Source organism: Lactuca serriola, chromosome 9, assembly GCF_051521515.1.
Source record: "Lactuca serriola cultivar US96UC23 chromosome 9, Lser_US96UC23_V15, whole genome shotgun sequence".
Taxonomy (NCBI): domain Eukaryota; kingdom Viridiplantae; phylum Streptophyta; class Magnoliopsida; order Asterales; family Asteraceae; genus Lactuca; species Lactuca serriola.
The window spans coordinates 65,863,333-65,883,231 of record NC_136416.1 but is presented as its reverse complement, the minus strand read 5'-3'; the positions used below and the strand labels follow the sequence as shown (position 1 = coordinate 65,883,231).

Sequence of the window (19,899 nt, the reverse complement as noted above, 5' to 3'; positions counted from 1 at the left end):
TTGCATGAATGTTACCAGAATACGAGGTACCACTAATATGTATTTATGATGAATAAATGTGTGAACTTAACGTACATCTAATTAGTTATTTACTAAATTTATTTAGGACTCACACCGAAAGATGCATGAATAAGTGATTGTGTATATGTCGTATATTGTAGATTTTTTGTTTAAGAAATTAGTTATAACATAATGTTTTTTGGTTTTAGTATTGCTAAATATGACATTTATAAAACAACTAAAAAAACCGTATGAAAGATACATGAACAAGCCATTAATAAGCGATTGTGTATGTGCCATAAATTGCAGATTTTTTATTTAAGAAATTAATTACAACATAATATTTTTTGGTTTTAGTATTGCTAAATCTGACATTTATAAAACAACTAAAAAAAACCATATTAGTTGCTGACGACTATTTAATTTATTAACTTTTAATAATTAATTTTTTAAAGTTTTAACTGTTATCGAAAAACAACACGTTACTAATGAATCATATAAATTTTCTGAATTAAAATTTATATTTACAAATTCTAATTCTAATTAGATTACCATGTGTGTTAAAACTACACGGGCTAATAAGTATCTTTAATTACATCGATGGAAAAAATCCATTATACATTCTGATTTCTTAATAGACAAAAAGAGGGATACTTGTAAGAAGATCGATCTGCGTTCAAATCCTAAGGAAGAAAAAATGGTGCACAGTGGCTGCGTGGTCGTCTAAATATTTGGTATTACGTGGAGGCACTGTTCGGATACGATTAAAGAGATGACCCTCCGATGAACAACAGGTAAATAATTAGGGTTTTTTTTTGGTATTACGTGGAGACACACTTTAGTAATTTGACCATGAATAGGCTAATAAATGAAAAGATGGCCCAAAATACTGTCATGGGCCACGTTATAGTGGATCGGATCTGTGCACAGTTTTGGGTCCGCACTCTCATACCGACTAAAGGAGAAAAAAAAAACCCCAAACGGTATCATGTGATTCTGACCCGGTTTTCTGTTTCAATGGAATCGTCTTCGTGTCCCGTACGACATTTTTCTTCGTAAGATCTCCAGGGTAAAACCACCAGATTTTGATTCTGTAGAGCAGCAATACCAGTAGCAGTAGCAAGTTGTTCATATACTCTATAATGGAAATTGAGGAGGAAACAAGAACAATTCCTCAAGTTCTCTACGAGACTCGTCATCACGCGTCTAGACCTTACTCTCCAAATTACCCCCCTGTTCATCACCAGGTTCAGTTTCCTTAACAATGATCATTGTTTGTTAGTTCATGATTTTAATAAAAGTTTTCAAATTGGAATTTCAGCTAAATGAAGCCACTAAAGGAGGTTTCCTCAGGTTTCTTTCGGCGCAAGGTGCATTCCGATCTTTGCCTTTTCTCTTAACTGCATTTAGTAATTCAAATTGGCTGATTATGTAGTATTTGATTTACCTGCGTATCCATTGAAATCCTGATTGCTTCGCTGCACTTGGACTTTGGGCGTCATAGGAGTTGATTTTCAACTTCGAAATTGACGTGTAGTATAAACTTATTAATGAAGTTCTGCTAATTACATTCCACTTGATATTAACTACTTCATGTAGAATTATATAAGATGTACAGCAAGATTAAAAAACTAATTCTGCATTGATATGTGCTACGTTTGTAAAATCGATGCCTAGGTCCTTGTTGGGAACAGAGGGATCTGGTCATATAGGATCAAAATCATTCACACAACTTGAAGAACTCGTAGTTATTTTCTTTCTTTAATTGCTGAAAGGTCTTGAACTCACAACCACTTGGTTTAAGGGACTTGATAGGTATCGGTTTGTGCGAACTAGTTATTATTAGTAGTTTCTAGAAGGTTCCATTAGCATGCGTGTCTTTGGCCTTTTACCCCTATTGTAGACCACCAAGTTATTTTAGATAGTAGGCAAAACTAGAAAATATGTTATGTATTTCAGTATATCTCTGATGAAGTGAAAGGTTAGGATAAGCTGCTGTATAAATTATCTGTAGCAAGCACTTGGAAAACAACAGATTTGTCCATGTGTTGGAGATGAGTGATGGCACTATGGTGAGATGTGATTCTGTGGGATTATATCATTTTAATGGATAGAAGGGTCATGAAAGTAGCATTGCACTCTCTAGTTCCATTGCCAGTTATAATGCTTTATATTTAGATCAGATGAGAGATAATAAGTATGTTACGGTCTTGTGTTTTCTTTATCGTATTTTAGTCAACTTAGAAGCAATGAGACATGTATCACTATTTGTTCCTATCACTAAAGTCAAACTGATGTTTTCCATGCTGCAGCTTTTGTAGCTAAAAAATAATTACTGTAAACATATGAAAAGTTGATCTGTCACTGTCCCTTGCCAGTTATAATGCTTTATATTTAGATCAGAGGAGAGATAATAAGTTTATGTGTTATCTTACATGTGATGTGAGTTTCTCAAGATGATCTACAATGGATATGATTTTGCTTTTTTTTATTGGTTAAATATGATAACTATTCTCTTCTTATACCTTTATTGCTTCTACTATACCATGAAGGTCTGAATGAGTTTAGAGAAAAATGGGCCACAAGTAAATATCCACAGAAATTGAGCAAATGGATATCGATGTTTGTTTCGCCAAGTGGCGAACATGTGGCTATAGCAGTTGGAAACGAGATAACTATTCTACAGAGAGATGATAATTACCAAGAGCCTTGTGGGATATTCACTTGTAAGATTCCTAAATGCTTGTCATTATATCTTATAGTTTACTTTAATACCATTATTATATATATGATTGTGGATCTTTTCTCTTTCATAAAAGAGAGCTTAACGACACACGACTAATTAAGCTCTGTGAAACCAGGCAGCTACCCTATCACATACACGTTTGGAGCCTGGTCAGAAGATCATGGTGTTCTAGGAATTTTTGATAATACCGATACCCTTTATTTCATAAGAGCAAATGGTGAAGAGATAACCAGAATTACAAAGCAGCATTTAAAAGTGCCTTTGCCAATTATCAGTTTTGTTATTCATGACGATAAGGATGTGAAAAAGTCTTGTTTGTAAGTACTATGACTCTGTCTCAAAACTGAATCTCTAACCTAATTTAATATTACCAATTGTGTTCATTTACTTGCATGCTTGTTTGATTAATTTGTCAGTGTTATTATCATTTTGAATGTCTATGTTTCTTAAAGTGAACACATTTTCACAGGTGTACGTTTAGCATCCTTGCATCAGATGGTTCAGTTCATGAGATTGAGATTAGTCAGGACCCAAGTGCCTCCATTTCCACAACTAGCAGCTCAAATGTTGGTGCATTGTTACAAAAGCAATTCCCTCAAAACATTTCTTGTTGTGGGTCCCATCCAGATAACTCATTGTTTGCTGTAGTTAGTAGTGCTGTTAGCATCACATCAACCTCCAGCCTTAGCATTGGTAACATTCAATATCTGTCTTGAATCTTGATTGATTATTCCTGTTTATAACTGAGATTGAATTACAAAAATTGCTCATCTACTTTTTTTATCTCTTCCAGGACCTTACAGTATTACTCTTTGGCAATGGTGTAGACAATCAGGCTTACAGCAACTGGCTTCTGCTGAGTTTGAAGGTCTATATACCAAAACAAAAGGTTATACAGATCAAATGTCATGTCCAAAAGTTGTATTCTCACCACAAGGAGAATACATTGCTACACTGGATTTAAGAGGATGTTTAGTCATCTACAAGCTTGATGAAAAACACTTGCTTCCAGTAGTTCATTACAAACAAAAAAAAGACTTGACCAATATATTAGATTTCACTTGGTGGGCTGACCATATCCTTGTTGTTGCCACTAGGACTGGCAATATCACTATGATTGACATTCAAAGTGGTGTTAAAATCTTGGAAGATGATTCTGAATACGCTTTGCCTACTTTAGAAAGAGTAACACAGTTGTCAGGATGCATATTTATCCTAGAAAGCAAGAATTTTGAAGCTTCAGATTTGGTTCTTTTTGAGCCAGTAACCCTGGAAAAATACAAGCAGTTTGACTCTGCTAAATTGCAATGGAGCTTAATTTCATTTGCAAAAAGATCTGTTGAGGAACTATATGATATTTATATCAGCAGTCGACAGTTTCAGGCAGCATTAGAGTTAGCTGATCGTCATGGGTTGGATAAAGATGAAGTGTTGAAAGCACAGTGGTTGTGTTCTTTACAGGGAACTAGTGAAATTAATACATTACTTTCGCGTATTAAGGATCAAGATTTTGTACTTTCTGAGTGTTTAGATAGAGTTGGACAAACAGAAGATGCAGTCAGGACTTTACTTTCTTATGGACTCAATTTAACAAACCGTTGTAAATTTTCTGATGTGGAAGATGAAGAGGGTAGCCCAAGTTGGGATTTCCGGTTAGCAAGACTTAAAATGTTGCAGTTCAGAGACAGGCTGGAGACATTTCTTGGGATAAACAGGTAATAAGGCTATTCATTTCCCATAATTGCATCTTATTTTATTATCTGGTGCATAATCCTCTATATGTTTTGAGGGCTAAATGCATGAAATAACAACATGCTTTCATTTATTTGTGTACATTGCTATTTCTTGCATTTGTTGACTAGAACACATTGACTTAGCCTCTTTCAGATTTTCTGCACAAGATTACATCAAATTTCGCTCATTACCCATCCATGAAGCTGCTATTGCACTTGCAGAAAGTGGGAAACTTGGAGCTTTAAATCTTCTTTTCAAGCGCCATCCTTACTCAATATCTCCTTCCATGCTTGAAATTTTGTCTGCTATCCCTGAAACAGTCCCTGTTCAGACATATGCACAGCTTCTTCCTGGATCTTCCCCTCTTCAGGTTACTGTTCTTAGGGAAGAAGACTGGGTTGAATGTAAAAAGATGGTAAATTACATTAATACCCTCCCACAGAGTGACATCCAGATCAGAACCGAACCAATTGTGAAACAATTAACAGGATTCACATGGCCATCAAGAGACGAACTATCTACCTGGTACAAACATAGAGCTAGAGATATGGATACCCTAAGTGGACAGCTGGACAACTGTCTTTCTTTAATTGACTTTGCTTGCAGAAAGGGGATCAAAGAATTGGAAGATTTCCACAAGCTTATTTCTTATCTACACGAGCTTATTTACTCTGAGGATGATGATGATCATGATATGAATTTTAGCATGAGTCTGGTTACATGGGAACAGCTGTCTGACTATGAAAAGTTCAAGTTGATGCTTAAGGGGTACAATGAGGAAAATGTAATAAAAAAGCTACGAGATAGAGCAGTACCATTTATGGAGAAGCATCATGGTCCTAGCGCTGACGTGGCGGACACTGTTGATTCGTTTTTGGTTAGATGGATGAAAGAAGTTGCTATGGAGAATAAGATTGAAGTCTGTTTGGTTGTTATTGAAGAGGGGTGCTACTTTTTCAGAAATGAGGCTGAAGCAGTAGACTCTGCTCTTCGGTGTTTGTATTTCTTTACTGCAACTGATAAATGGAGTACCATGGGTTCAATGTTGTTTAAACTTCCACATTTGCATGGTGACTATTTTCACATATTTTGTAATTATTAGCATTTGCAATGTACATTGCCTTACTTTGGTTGGGCAGGTTCTGAAGTGGATGACCTCAAAAAGCGGCTTAAACTTGCAGAAGGTCATGTTGAGGCTGGAAGGCTTTTGGCTTTTTACCAGGTATTCATTCTGTTCCACCACTATTAGAACATGAAACCATTTCTTGCACCAAAATGCTGTAATATATTGGTGCAAAAAGTGTTTCATCTCCAACCCTTACACCATTTTCAACACCAAAAGGAATATTCTCTAGGTATATATATTTTTTTTCTAACTTATATATTGATTTTCAAGAATATCCTTATAGTTATTAGCTTTTTACATCTTTTTTTTTATTACTATAGTTTTATAAATTATATTATCAGGAAATTATAAACAAAATATATTATTCGCATGTAATTAATTTAGGATTATCATATCATTAAAACAACCATTTTATTAAACAAAAAACAATTACATTCAACACATATCTATATTAATATTACACATGCATTTATAAAAGTATTATACATGTATTTAAGAAATAGTTCTACATCTATCAAAAGGTATTATTTTTTTTTTAAAAAAATGAATAAATTTAATATATATCATCAGTTAATGTGTCGATTTTACATATAATATAATATTCCAAAGTAACAAGTATTACATATAAAATATCATTATACAAATAAACTAGAAATGCATAAAATTCTAAGTCAAAGGACCAAATTGTACTAAGAAATTTTACACCAAATTTGGTGTTGGGTTGGAGATGGCCTTATAAACAGATTAAAAGCATCAATTTAGGTTCAAAAGAACCTTTATTTTTTCTTTATTGAAGATTATTTTAGATATATGAAGCCAATTGCATTTCATTTATTAAGTTATTTTTATCTAAAGGTTCCAAAGCCAATTGCTTTCTTCCTGGAGGCACAATCAGATAGCAAAAGTGTGAAACAGATTCTTCGCCTTATACTTTCAAAGTTTATTCGTCGCCAGCCTGGCAGAACAGATAATGATTGGGCAAATATGTGGCGAGATTTCCAGTCCCTACAAGAAAAGGCATTTCCTTTTGTGGATTTAGAATACATGTTGATGGAGTTTTGCAGGGGGTTACTAAAAGCTGGGAAGTTCTCTCTTGCTAGAAACTATCTAAAAGGCTCTGGTTCACTTGTGTTGCCAACAGATAAAGCTGAAAATATCGTCATTTTGGCAGCAAGAGAGTACTTTTTCTCAGCATCAAGTCTATCTAGCTCAGAAGTAAGTCGCGTTTGCTCCATTCTTTTTTATCAGGGTTTATTGCAAGAAATAGCAAACATACTTTTATGTATTTATTGTAATCCATCCCACTTTCATTTCTTTCTGCTATAGCATTGTGCTTTGAAAAATCTACCCAGTTGGGTATTTCTTGAATAATTCTATTATATGAAATACAAAATTGTGGGACTTGTTTCAGATCTGGAAGGCGAAGGAATGTCTAGATATTCTTCCAAGCAGTAGAAACGTAATGATAGAGTCAGACATCATTGAAGCCCTAACAGTGAAACTCCCAAGATTAGGAGTACACATTCTACCATTACAATATCGCCAAATCAAAGACCCAATGGAAATAATCAAATTAGCAATCACAAGCCAAACCGGAGCCTACCTCAACATCAACGAGCTCATTGAAATCGCCAAACTTCTCGGCCTCAACTCACAAGATGAAATCTCATCCGTTCAAGAAGCTATTGCTAGAGAAGCAGCAGTTGCAGGAGACCTTCAACTTGCTTTCGATTTATGTCTTGTCATGGCCAAAAAAGGACACGGCCCCGTTTGGGATTTATGCACTGCACTTGCAAGAGGGCCCGCACTTGAAAACATGGATATAAATTCCCGAAAGCAACTCCTAGGGTTTGCTTTGAGCCACTGTGATAAAGACTCGATTGGTGAACTTTTACACGCATGGAAAGATCTCGATATGCAAAGCCAATGTGAAAAGATATCCATGTTGACCGGAGACCACCCCCCAGTTGACCAAGTTGAAGTAACAGATTTCAGCAGCATAAAAAAGACACTCTCTGATGTATCTGACTACGATTCCGATTCCGATTCTATGCTCAGAGAAAACGGTAAAATTTCATCTTTTTTGGGTTCATGGCTCCCGTGGTTGCTTGAGGTGAGTCGAGAAGGGGATAATGGTAAAAGGTTTGTTTCCGGAAGCTTCCGGGTGAGTGTTGGAATGCGAGCAATGGCGACTGTTGTGTCATGGTTGGGAAGGAATGATTTTTGTCCTAAGGATGATTTGATTGGTTCTTTGGCGGAATTGATTATGGAGCCACCTGTTACGGAAGAGGAAGATGTTTTAGGGTGTGCGTTTTTGTTGAATTTGAATGATGCGTTTTATGGTGTGCAAATCATTGAAGAACAGGTGAAGTCAAGAGAAGATTATGAGGAGATATGTAGTATGATGAATTTGGGGATGATTTATAGTTTGCTGCATAACTCTGGTGCTGAGTGTGAGGGTCCTGCTGAGCGGAGGGAATTGCTGTTAAGAAAGTTCCAGGAGAAATACTCTTCGCTAAGTTCAGGTAATTCTTATATAACCATTTTCTTTTTAGGGTTAAATGCTAATAATAGCAATGTACTTTCATTTATTTGTGTATTATGTAGCATCCTGTTTTCATTTCTTTCTATTACAGCGTTGTACTTCCAATTGTTTTTTTTTTTTTTATTAAGGTGTTTTCGTTTGAAATTATTATCTAGTTATCTAATCATGCATTTAGTTCTTTCCAAATACACTGTTGTAATAGGAAGGAATGAAAGTAAGATGCTATAATAAACAAATCAACAGAAGTACTTTTCTGTTTCATGCATTTAATCCTTCTTTTTATGCTCTTGAAAGTTTTCTTTGAAAAAATTGATGCAAGTGAACTATCAGTCTTCTGCTATTTACATTTTACACCCTTATTTTGAATGTAGATGAACGCAACAAAATTGACCAAGCACAGTCGTCATTTTGGAGAGAATGGAAATTGAAATTAGAGGAACAAAAGCGAGTGGCTGATCACACAAGAGCAATTGAGCAAATTGTTCCTGGTATTGAAACATCACGCTTTCTATCTGGAGACATCAACTATATGGAGAGTGTGATTTTCTCCTTCGTTGAGACAGTAAAAACTGAAAAAAAGAGAATCCTCAAAGATGTCATGAAATTAGCTTCGGATTATGGCTTAGATCAAACCAAGGTATGCCACTGTCTCTGCTATATATATTGCACAAAATACAGAAACACTTTTATTTTCACCAATCGAGTAGTTTTCTGTAGCGATTATATTTAAACCATTATACTTTTTTTTTACTGTTTATTATTTGTTAAACAATGTTCTCATCCTCATGTCCTTCAAATTCAGGTATTACTAAAATTCCTTTCTTCAACTCTTCTCTCTGAAATCTGGACAATCGATGACATCAAATCCGAGCTTTCACAATTCGAAACCAAAATCCTCCTCAATCACCCCGAAGACATCTTCAAAACAATCTCCTTATCAATATACCCTGAAATCAATGGCCAAAACAAAGAACGCCTCTCATACATCTACCACCTCCTCTCCATTACCTTCCCAATAATCGAACAAAAAAACAAACTATTTGACACCATCGCCACAGATCCATCACACCTATCCATCAACGAGCTCGATAACTTCTACACCCTCATGGAACAAGAATGCAGTAAACTTTCATTCATCAAAGACCTCAACTTCAAAAACATCGCAAATTTAAACGGCCCAAATTTAGGATGTGTTACAAATGAAGTATACGCGCATGTCAACGAAGATACAGTTGAACAATTAGCAGACACAATGAAGACACTCACGGGAATTTATAAAGATCATGTCCCTGAGGGTTTGATCCCGTGGCCATATGTATACGGATACTACGTGTCAACTTCGTTGACTTTCTTGGAAAACAGCGCAAAGTCAAACCATCATTTTCAAACACCCGAAAACCTTCGCTTCTTCATTAACGACCTCGAGCTTACATATGATAAATGCAAAAAGTACATCAAACTTATCGCGTACCCTGGTGCTTCTGTGATGGGTATAATGAAGAAGTTTTTCAAGATAACTCCATCTTTGAACGATGGGTTTGATCATTTATCTCATGATTCAAAATGGAAAGAGGATTTGCTTCTTCTTGTGAATTTCTGGCTCAGATTGATCGATGATTTGAAGACGTTTGTTTCCTCGAATGATCTCGAAGCGAAATTCTCTCCCGATTGTGTCTTGATTTGTCTTGAATCGTTTGTCGAATTGGTAAAAGACGAAAGTATCCCTACAAGCAACGGATGGGCGGCTACTTTTTCGTATATTAACTTCGGTCTCGTGGGCGATGTGTACACGGAGATTCTCACTTTTTGCAGATCGATGATGTTTTCCGGGTGTCGATTTAAAACAATCGCTTGTGTTTATCACGCGGCGATTTCAAAGTTTCCACCCGACACGAATTTGTCGGATGAGATTCGAAGGCATTATGAGAACATCATGGGTTTGTCGCGTCTTTATTTAAGAATCTTGGAGACGATTTTAAAGGATTTGGCTCGTGGGTCCCTCGACCACCAAAATTTATATCATGTGTTGTCAAGTTTAAGCGAATTGGAGGGCGATTTGGACGAGTTGAAGAAGGTTAGAATTGTAATTTGGGAGCGACTTGCGGAATTTTCCGATAACATGGAAATCCCGAGTCATATTCGTGTTCATATGCTCGAAGTTATGCAATTCATAACATCAAGTTCTTTTTCCACCGAGCTTCAAGAAAATGTCGTCCCGTGGGATGGGTGGGGTAATATGGGAATATCAAGTTCAAATACACCGAGGGTAACCGATTCATCAAACCGATTTACACATACTTTAATCGCTCTTAAATCATCACAATTACTATCAACAATCTCACCGACCCTCGAGGTATCTCCAAACGACCTCTCGACTATCGATTCCGCGGTTTCTTGTTTCTTGAATTTATCTGAACATGCGGTTTTGCGACCCCATGTCAATGTTTTGATGTCGGTGTTAGGAGAATGGGAAGGGCTTTTTGGTAAATTGAGCGTGAAAGAGGACGTTAAAAACCCGCCCCCTGAGACCCCCGTAAATGATTGGGGAAACGACGATTGGGATGAAGGATGGGAAGTAGAAGAAGATTTAGTCGAGAGAGAAACGAAAAAAGACGATAATACCCTTACGGTTCACGCTTTACACTCATGTTGGGCGGAGATTTTCAAGAAACTCATATCTTTGTCTCAATCCAAAGACATTTTAAAAATCATCGACGATTCGAAACCTAAACAAAACGGGGTTTTGGTGAACGAGGATTCCGCTTGTGAGTTGACACAGTCTTTACTCAAAATGGATTGCTATTTAGCGCTTAAGGTTGCGGTTTTACTTCCTTATGAGAAGTTACATTTGGAGTGTTTAACCGTGGTTGAGGATAAACTAAAGGAGGGTAACATTCCAACCACGGTTTTAACCGATTACGAGGTGTTCATTTCTTTGTTGGCTTCCGGATTGGTATCGACTATAATAACGAAACCATGTTATGGGAATATTTTCTCGTATTTGAATTATATGGTTGGGAGTTTATCTCGGAAGCTTCAAGAAGCGGATTTTTTGGTGTTTAGAAGAGTTCTTTTACCATGTTATTTATCGGAGCTTGTGAAGGGAAATCAGGTAATGTTAGCGGGATTAGTTGTGACAAAGATTATGCATACCAATGCTTCTCTTGGGTTGATTAATGTGGCTGAAGATAGTCTTAGGAAGTACTTGGAAAATCAGCTTCAAGTTTTAAGTCTCACGGGGTTTGAATTCGATTGTGAACCACTTGTGAATACGGTTGCCGAATTGAGTGGAAAGTTGGAGAATTTGATCAAATCTGCTGTGGAGCTGTTGAGTTAATTAATATGATATCATATTTTGATGTGTAGATATATTATTTAATATATGTTTGGATTTTGAGGGGATTGCAGTTACTTCAGTTTCTTGGATACAAAATGCGTATCAGTAGGAATATATTTCATAATATATCATTAGATTGTATACTCATTTTGTTAATGTGAAAGATAATGAATGAACTATGATGTCATCATAAATATTTCGAAACAAAAGAAAGGACAGAAGTAAATTCAAATCCCATCAACTAAGAACAACTGGAAGATCAAAGAGCAATTAACATTGTAACGATGAGATGGTGAAGTTAATAAACGAGATCATTACTGCGACTTGGAAGGATATATAATCAGCTTCAAACATATAATTTCACAATAAGCGTACCTTAATAAAATTACCTTATACATCTGACAGTTTTTCAATCTCAGAAATGTTGATGTAGACAAAAAAAAAGTATATTGCATAAAGTTACTATGTTTTGATTTTCTTTTTCGATTTTGTTATTGTTCTTTTTTGCATCTGATTTTTTCAATTTGTTTCAATCTTGTTGTCTATTTATCCAGATTGTCGGTTGAAGTGATATTTTTTAATGACATGTCACTATTTTGTAACATCTCTTGGTTGTCAAAATTGAAAAAAAAAAAAACAAAAACAAAAACAAAAAACAAAAAAACAAAATATAGTTTTTTGTGATATCCAAAATATAGTGACTTTTATACAATTTGGTTTCATCATAAAAATAGTGAAAACTTCAACAAAATAAATCATCTGGTCCATTTTGAAGTTAGGCAATATACATATCGTCTAGATTAGGGTCTTCGTATGTATATTGTGTTGATTGTTACAATGTGATACTAATAACTAACTAATTTTTATATACAACCCTTTGATGCATCTTGATTTTTGTAGCCCAAATTTTTTTCCCATCCATGTCATTGTCTTGTTGGAGGAGATCTCTCGAAAAGTATTTAGTGCGCATTTCGGTCAACTCTTCATCATCTTCCTTTGGCTAAGCGGCATGTATTTTCACGGTGCTCGTTTTTCCAATTATGAAACATGACTAAGTGATCCGACTCACATTAGGCCTAGTGCCCAAGTGGTTTGGCCGATAGTGGGCCAATAAATTTTTGAATGGTGATCTCTCGAAACGGTTGATTGATTGTATGAAATAGCTCACCATAGTTACACCATAATATTCACAAGTATAGATATGCTTGTGAACATGTTGATCTAGAATAAAGAAAATAATAAGTTAATTATTCATCCAAACACAAAATTAGGTGCAAGCTATAACCATAAAACCCAATATGAACTAGATTTGAAATAGTTAAAAATAGAGAAGAAATTGAACTAAATAATCGAGTTAAACAATTATGCCATTCTAAATGACAGACTATCCCTTTAACCAAGGTTCTAAGGTACAAGACAAAAATACCTTCACCTAGGTATCTTATTACAGAAAGGCAAACAAAATCAAACTAAATGCTTCTTTCTTCTAGTATACTCTAAATGACTTACTAAGGTGTAGGGCTGTCAAAATTGTACCACGAAAAACCAACCAACATACTACCAACCGAACCAAGAAAGTTAGCAGCCAACATATTTGGTAGCCAACATGTTTGGTTGGTAGTACCATACCAATTGAACAATCTTGGTACGGTAATGGTATAAATTTTTTAATACCATGATAATACGGTACCAACCAATTTATATATATATATATATATATATATATATATATATATATATATATATATATATATATATATATATATATATATATAAACGAAATCGCATATTTTAGTTGTCAATTGTGTTTAGTGTTTTAAGAATATTATATTTGGTTACATTAATCGATAATTATTACCACATTAAAACACAAAATCAAAACTTTACTTTAACATTACATCAATAGAATTCTTTTATAAATTAAAACAACTATGTAACTAACTTCTTTAGTAAACGTCAAAATTATCCGATGTATTTGTTTGTTTTAAAATCTTACAATAGAAAATTAAAATACGTCGATATATAACATTACCAATTTGTACCAACCAAATTTATTGGTAACCAAATATATTGGTACCAAGTATACTTGGTATGGTACTGGTAGGAAATTTTTGTATACCAATTATAGTTAGTACGATATACGGTTTAAGGAAAAACAAATTGATACCGTACCAATTCCATCCTACTAAGGTGCATCAGCAAAATACTCTCATCGTTTGAACTTTATTTTTATCTACATGTAGAGCAACAAGGGAAACCAAGATACATCAAATGATTGGTTGTACATAAGGATTAGTTAAGTCATTATTATCACACCTGTAACAATCAACACACTACACGAAGGCTCTAGCCTAGGTGACGTGTATATTGTCTAACTAACATTAAAAAAGTATATTGATGATTAGTTTTGTTGATTTAGACTCATTATTTTGTTTAATTTTTGAGGTGTTAGAGAGCGTGTATTTGCATCGTGTACATTTGCAAAGAAGTCACGGTTTATGGTGGTTAGAAACTAACTAGCAAACTAAAAATACATCACTTATATCAACTCCATTATTATATTAAACACTGCAAAAACAATCCCAACAAATAAAAGTAAAACACACACCACCCCTGACCTTTAATGGATTCATCTATCTTTCCCAACATTAAAAGTTAAAACTTAGAACCATATCCACTTACAATGTTTATTTGCTATTTTTCACTCCATAATACAAAAAAAAAAAAAAAAAAAAAAAAAAAAAAAACCTCCTCCAACATCAACAAACATCATCACAATATACAAAACAATCCCAAAGCCAGATTAATAATATCAGGAAGCAGTCTCTGCAGTCCTGTATATTGTAATTTCCTGCTGCTTGAAATACCTGCGATCTTCTTCATCAACAAGCACCAGATTCAAATAATACTTCACACTAAATTTGTTGTTAATATTCTTATGCGTTGGTGTCAGTTCATATGGGCTTAAAAACAGCCTGATTGGTATCGATTCACCTGGCAACATTATATATATATAATTTTATTAATCAACTCAAACTCAAATCATCTGAAAATTACTAAACAAATAATATATTAATAATACCTCTAACAGGAGCACCATCCATCAACTCAAACTTTGCTAGGGTTTCTGTCTCTACATGAGTGTTTGCCCCTGAACCAGTTGATTCCCTTCGCCTTATCTCAAGATCCATGTTTTTTAACTTTATTCTAACAAGTAGAAAATATATCTTCCCGATGATTACGTCTTTTAAATGATACCTGGATATTATTTATTATTTATAAAAACAGATATCTGTTAATCAAAAAGACGTATGTATAAAACGGAATCACAAAGGAATGGAATGAGTCATTAAATGGAAAAGAATTTATTTTATAAAATTCTTGTTAATTAAGCCACTTACTTGCTCTTGTTATACTCAAACTCAATATGAAGACAGTCTTCTATTCCAACTTCCATCTAAAAAACCAACATGCATAAAGGCCAAACTTGTCAATTACAACTCACATTATTATCTATACAATCATATTCCCTAATATATATATAAATTTAAAAATCAAATATGAGATATGATGGCAGGTTAATGACCTTAATGCTGTTGTTGATTGATGGAGGAGGGCTATAATTGCGAACCTGAAAACACACACACACACACACATATAATTATAAATAAGCCAACACTAAAAAGAAATCATAACAATATTGAGATTAAAAAAAAAAAAAAAATCTTACCACAAAATCTTGGTATTCTGTTATGTTGCTATAGCCCCGACTGATAGTTACCTTTAGAACATACCTGAGAGCATATATTAAATGTGAATGTTTTAAAAAAAAATGAGTACTTTTTATATGCAATTATGATCATGGTTTGATGTTTTTTTGTAATTTATTTGAGAATTTAGATATAAGATGGTGTTTACCTAAGTCGCACATTGACACCGTTGTATGTCTCATAAGGCATTTCAACTGAAGAAAATTCAAAAGGAAATGTTTTCCTTTCATATATTTCACCAGGAACATCCAGTTCACGAACTACATAACAAAGGGTAAGATAGTAAATTACTAATGATGTTGAATTATCAATTAGCAATGAAAAAAACAACATAAAAAGTTGTTATGTCATCAGAAATATGGAAAAGTTAGCCTCCAAAAAAATGGACTTACCAAGAGAGGTAAAGTCATAGAAGTTGCCTCTGTCAAAATAAATTTCTGCAAACAGAAATAAAATACCAAAATATTATTAACATTGATTTGCATGACAATTTCTCCTAAAATTAAGTAGAAAACTCACCAATTTGACCAAGGAGTTCTATTTTAATGCCATTATGTTCAACCTTCTTCCCTTGCACTGGGTCTACAGATATCTGCAAAAAGGGCAAATAAGTAAATTCAACTTGTTTCAATCACTAGCTAGCATGTAGGGGGTTTATTATCCAACAAAATTACAAAACCATCAATAAATACCACTCCAGCAATGCTTTCTTGACTTTGGAAAAGAGGCACCATTGATATCTGACCATTTTCCTTCTTCAAAGGAACCTGATGATGAATTAGTAAAGAAGCATTATTATAGAAGGACAAAGTATTGATATACTAAACAATAATCATCTATCTAGAATGAGAACAATAAGAATAGCATACCTGTTTGCGAGTTTTCACATCATTAAGTGTAACTGAAATATTACAAGAAGGCTTGAAAGCTCCTAAAATATAATTCTGATTAAGAAAAAATCGAGGGAAGCAAGTCATATTCCATTGCAATAAGAAATGATGTAGTGCAGATTACAGAAACAACAATCAAGGTTTAGCTAAGCTGTTACCATTCCGCCAAAAATCGATTCTCACCCCCAAAATCTTTCCTTAAACTCTCTGTTAAAACCTAAAAGCAATTACAGTGTGTCATTCCACCAAATTCAAATAACAAAATCAATAATATAAGCTGTTAATCAGCCGTCGTAACACATTACATGCCATTTGAACAAATCAAAAGCCTAATTGATTAAGATTGTAAAAAATTCAAAAAGTTTTCTCCACTCTCCGTTCGAAAACCTAAATTTCTCCTGTATCTAGTGAAAAGGCAATTGGGCTGAAGGATATAAGCATACAAAAGTAAGGAAGAAGGAGAATACCTCACCGGAACGGTGGTCGGAGAAAACGGTTGCCGGATCTGTGCAATGCGGAAGTGATCTGGTGAGTTGATTTATGGCAGAAAAAGAAAAAAAGAAACAAGTAGACAGATGGCTGTCGCCACCAGTTCCCACAGCGGTGCGTGTATGTTACGAATGCGGGCGCGTTTGATCTGATTAGACCCATTGGATCAACATCATTTTGAGGCCCGTTGGACCAATATGATTTTGAAGTCCATTTGACCGATATGACTTGGTGATGTTATTGGTTTATTGGCTTATTGCTTTTCATCCCCGTAAGATCTTCGTGTCTAGTTACAGATCTTGGTTCTCGAGCATCGGGGTTGTCGGTTAGTTCCTGGATTGAAACCTTGCATCCCTAATAGAAAGAACCATCATTATGGTCATCCTAGGGCTTATGTTTAAGAAGCATACTCTAACAATAGAGTTGAGAGATCGAGTAGGTAAATATATGTGTGCATTAAGTGGTAGCATGATGAGAGTATATGACTATACTTGGGTTTTCCTTGCTTTGCTATGATTGAGGTTGATATAGGGTTCATTGAGGTAGATATATAAAACTATAAAGTAAAGAGGCATTTGTGGATTATTGATATGTTTGAAAACCATAGTGCAGTTATAAAGAGACAGTTTTGTATGTAAAAATTGTATTGTTACAATCTACATGGTCTTTTGTGGGGCTACAATTGTCTTATCACTAACATATGTTCGGCTATGTGTTTATTACTTATTAATGGCCTTGAGCTACCACTTCAAAGCGAACTTGGTTTGACCTTACACAATATGAGGCATTGTTGTAGAGCGGCTTTGGTTCGGCCTCATGATGATCCAAGACACTGATCATGAGTTTGTCTTGGTTTTTTCTCAATGTTGTTATGAACTCGATGTAGAATCGTGTTGACTTACTTTAATTTGGTTTAGTTCAACTGGTGTAACAGCCCAAAAACCAGGAGAAAATTTTTCATTTTTAATTAAGGTTTACAATCATAACTTTGATTCCAAAATCCATTACATAATCATCATATCAAATCATAAGAATGACAATATCAATAAATGTGGAAAATGGTGGGGAGTGAATGTTGCGCCATCAAGTCGGATCATTCCCCTTAGTATCGAAAGTACCTGAAACCACAATACAAACTGTAAGCAAAAGCTTAGTGAGTTTTCCCAAAGTACCACGTACCAAACATACAGTTTGGCCAACTTCTAAGGTATATTCCAACCCAATAAGCAAATATGGGCCCCGCCATGGGGCCTCGCCCTAGGGTATATTTCAACCCGATCATACGATAGTATGCCCCACCCTAGGGTATATTTTAACTCGAACATACCATAATGGGCCCCACGTTGGAGTATATTTCAACCCAACAAGCCATATTGGGCCCCGCCCTGGGGTATATTTCAACCCGATCATGAAAACACAATATATATATCACACTACAGCTAGCATACTACATAACCGAATAATGGGTCGGCCTCAGTGCCTTCGACCCATGGATACAGGGAGGAGACTCACCTCGGTCTGTTGGTAAATAATAACTGCTCGACTATTGATCCAGGAAATCCCACACTGAACATACACAATTTACCCTAATTAGGAATACGTTAACAATCGTGACTATGGGCCTAAATTCCAATCCAACTCCTAAGGTCAAGGCCCCCCTTCACCTTACCCTTAATAGACTTAATCATCCTTGGCCCAAAACACAATAATGAGCCCTAAGGCCCAAATCATAACACTTAAGGCCCACAACAAAAAATCTAAGGCCTACCTACCCTAAACAGGCCAAAACCCAAAAAGTAGCTAAGGCCCAAAAGCCTCAAAAGTCCAAAATTTGTCCAACGACCCACTGGGGAGTACGCGCAACGTAATACCAATACGCTTGGCATAATCGAATCCGAAGCAGTACGCACGACGTACATCTTAATATGCCTAACGTACTAAGCTATTAAGCACTTTCAGCCAGTAAGTGCTTAATCCATGCAGTCTCTCACCCCATCCAGATCTCGGTCATTTAAGAGGTCTTAGGGCATAAAGTTGGCAACTTTATGCCTTTGCATGTCTTATGGGAGCCCGACATCCAATTTTGTCCATCAAGATTCACTTTAAGGACCTAGATCCGTGCATGGTGTCATAACAACCATCAAGATAGCATTTTTATGCCTCTAACACTGTAACACCCCAAAGTTTGGAAAGCCAAGAAAAGAAAGAAAACTTCAATTTTAAGGAGAGACTCGGCGAGTCCAAGGAGGGACTCGGCGAGTCCGAGCGGGATCCGGGTTGAGGTGTTAGCGACCGACTCGGCGAGTCGGCCAAGGAGACTCGGCGAGTTGGGTCTGAACGAGGAAAACCCTAAATCCGGGACTTGGAGCCTATTTAAGCATCTCATCCTCTTTCCTAGGGTCCCTTTAGTGCCTCTTTACCCCCCAGAACATCAACCCTAGCCGCCATATCCGTTTTTGAGCTAGATCTTGCATCAAAGAGAGAGCTACAAGCTTGGAGAAGAAAGAAGAGCCTTGGAAGAGCAAGAAGGGGCTGTAGATCTGGGATTGAGGAGTCATTTCAGACCAATTGGAGGTAATAAGCTGTTGCTTGGACTCCCTTTGCATCTAGATCTATTCTTATGTGTGAGTTTTGGTCATTATTGGTATGTTATGCAACCAATTTGAGTTGGAAGTTCAGATCTGAGGTTGCTACCTCAGATCCATGTTGGTTTTAGTCTTGAATCCCCTAAAGTATCAGCCCTTGGTATGTTGAAGAAGCATGTTTGCCATAAACCCTAGTTTAGTGTGTTTTGAGCTTAGATCTCTCAATCTACACGTAAAGTTTGCCACTTTACGTGGGGAATAGGCCCTAGAAGTATGGATCTATGAGTTGGAAGTTCTGTTTGGCTCGAAAAGCCACTGCATGGATTAAAGACTAGGTAGACTCGGCGAGTCCTTCGAGTGGACTCGGCGAGTAGCTTGAAGATGAGGAGGAACTCGACGAGTAGGATGAACAGCTCGTCGAGTCGGTTGAAGTTAGGCATGGACTCGCCGAGTTGGATGAACAACTCGACGAGATGGTTGAAGATTGTCTTGGACTCGGCGAGTCTGTTCTTGGACTCGGCGAGTCAGATCGCGAAACCCTAAACCCTTTGAGTTGAGACTCGAATCAGTGAGTCGGGTGGTGACTCAGCGAGTTGGACAGGACAGGTCATGGAACTAGTTGGACTCGGCGAGTCATGGACTGACTCGGCGAGTCGAGTCGCGAATAAGAAAGACCC

General features: G+C 35.9%; 2 protein-coding genes across 3 annotated transcripts; one reads left to right on the top strand and one right to left on the bottom strand.

Moving 5' to 3' along the window:
* Positions 1-986: 986 nt before the first annotated feature.
* LOC145073644 (neuroblastoma-amplified sequence protein) lies at positions 987-11,631 on the top strand. The gene is made up of 12 exons (XM_079020170.1): positions 987-1,247; positions 1,322-1,370; positions 2,553-2,726; positions 2,862-3,063; positions 3,216-3,439; positions 3,540-4,461; positions 4,634-5,550; positions 5,620-5,702; positions 6,462-6,821; positions 7,018-8,131; positions 8,523-8,788; positions 8,954-11,631. Exons 1-12 carry the CDS (start codon positions 1,143-1,145, stop codon positions 11,486-11,488), a joined length of 6,951 nt encoding a protein of 2,316 aa, XP_078876296.1. The 5' UTR covers positions 987-1,142; the 3' UTR covers positions 11,489-11,631.
* A 2,396-nt stretch (positions 11,632-14,027) lies between these two features.
* On the bottom strand, positions 14,028-16,768 carry LOC145075096 (vacuolar protein sorting-associated protein 26A). 2 transcript variants are annotated; one of them, XM_079021404.1, is made up of 12 exons: positions 16,616-16,768; positions 16,307-16,365; positions 16,128-16,202; positions 15,951-16,025; positions 15,778-15,850; positions 15,651-15,695; positions 15,407-15,518; positions 15,219-15,282; positions 15,075-15,119; positions 14,890-14,945; positions 14,571-14,746; positions 14,028-14,482 (listed from the first exon to the last, which is right to left on the bottom strand). In XM_079021404.1, exons 2-12 carry the CDS (start codon positions 16,307-16,309, stop codon positions 14,301-14,303), a joined length of 906 nt encoding a protein of 301 aa, XP_078877530.1. In that variant the 5' UTR covers positions 16,310-16,365; positions 16,616-16,768; the 3' UTR covers positions 14,028-14,300. The 2 variants fall into 2 exon arrangements, with proteins under 2 accessions (XP_078877530.1, XP_078877531.1); XM_079021405.1 differs by having other exon boundaries at positions 16,621-16,758.
* Between the last annotated feature and the right edge of the window lie 3,131 nt (positions 16,769-19,899).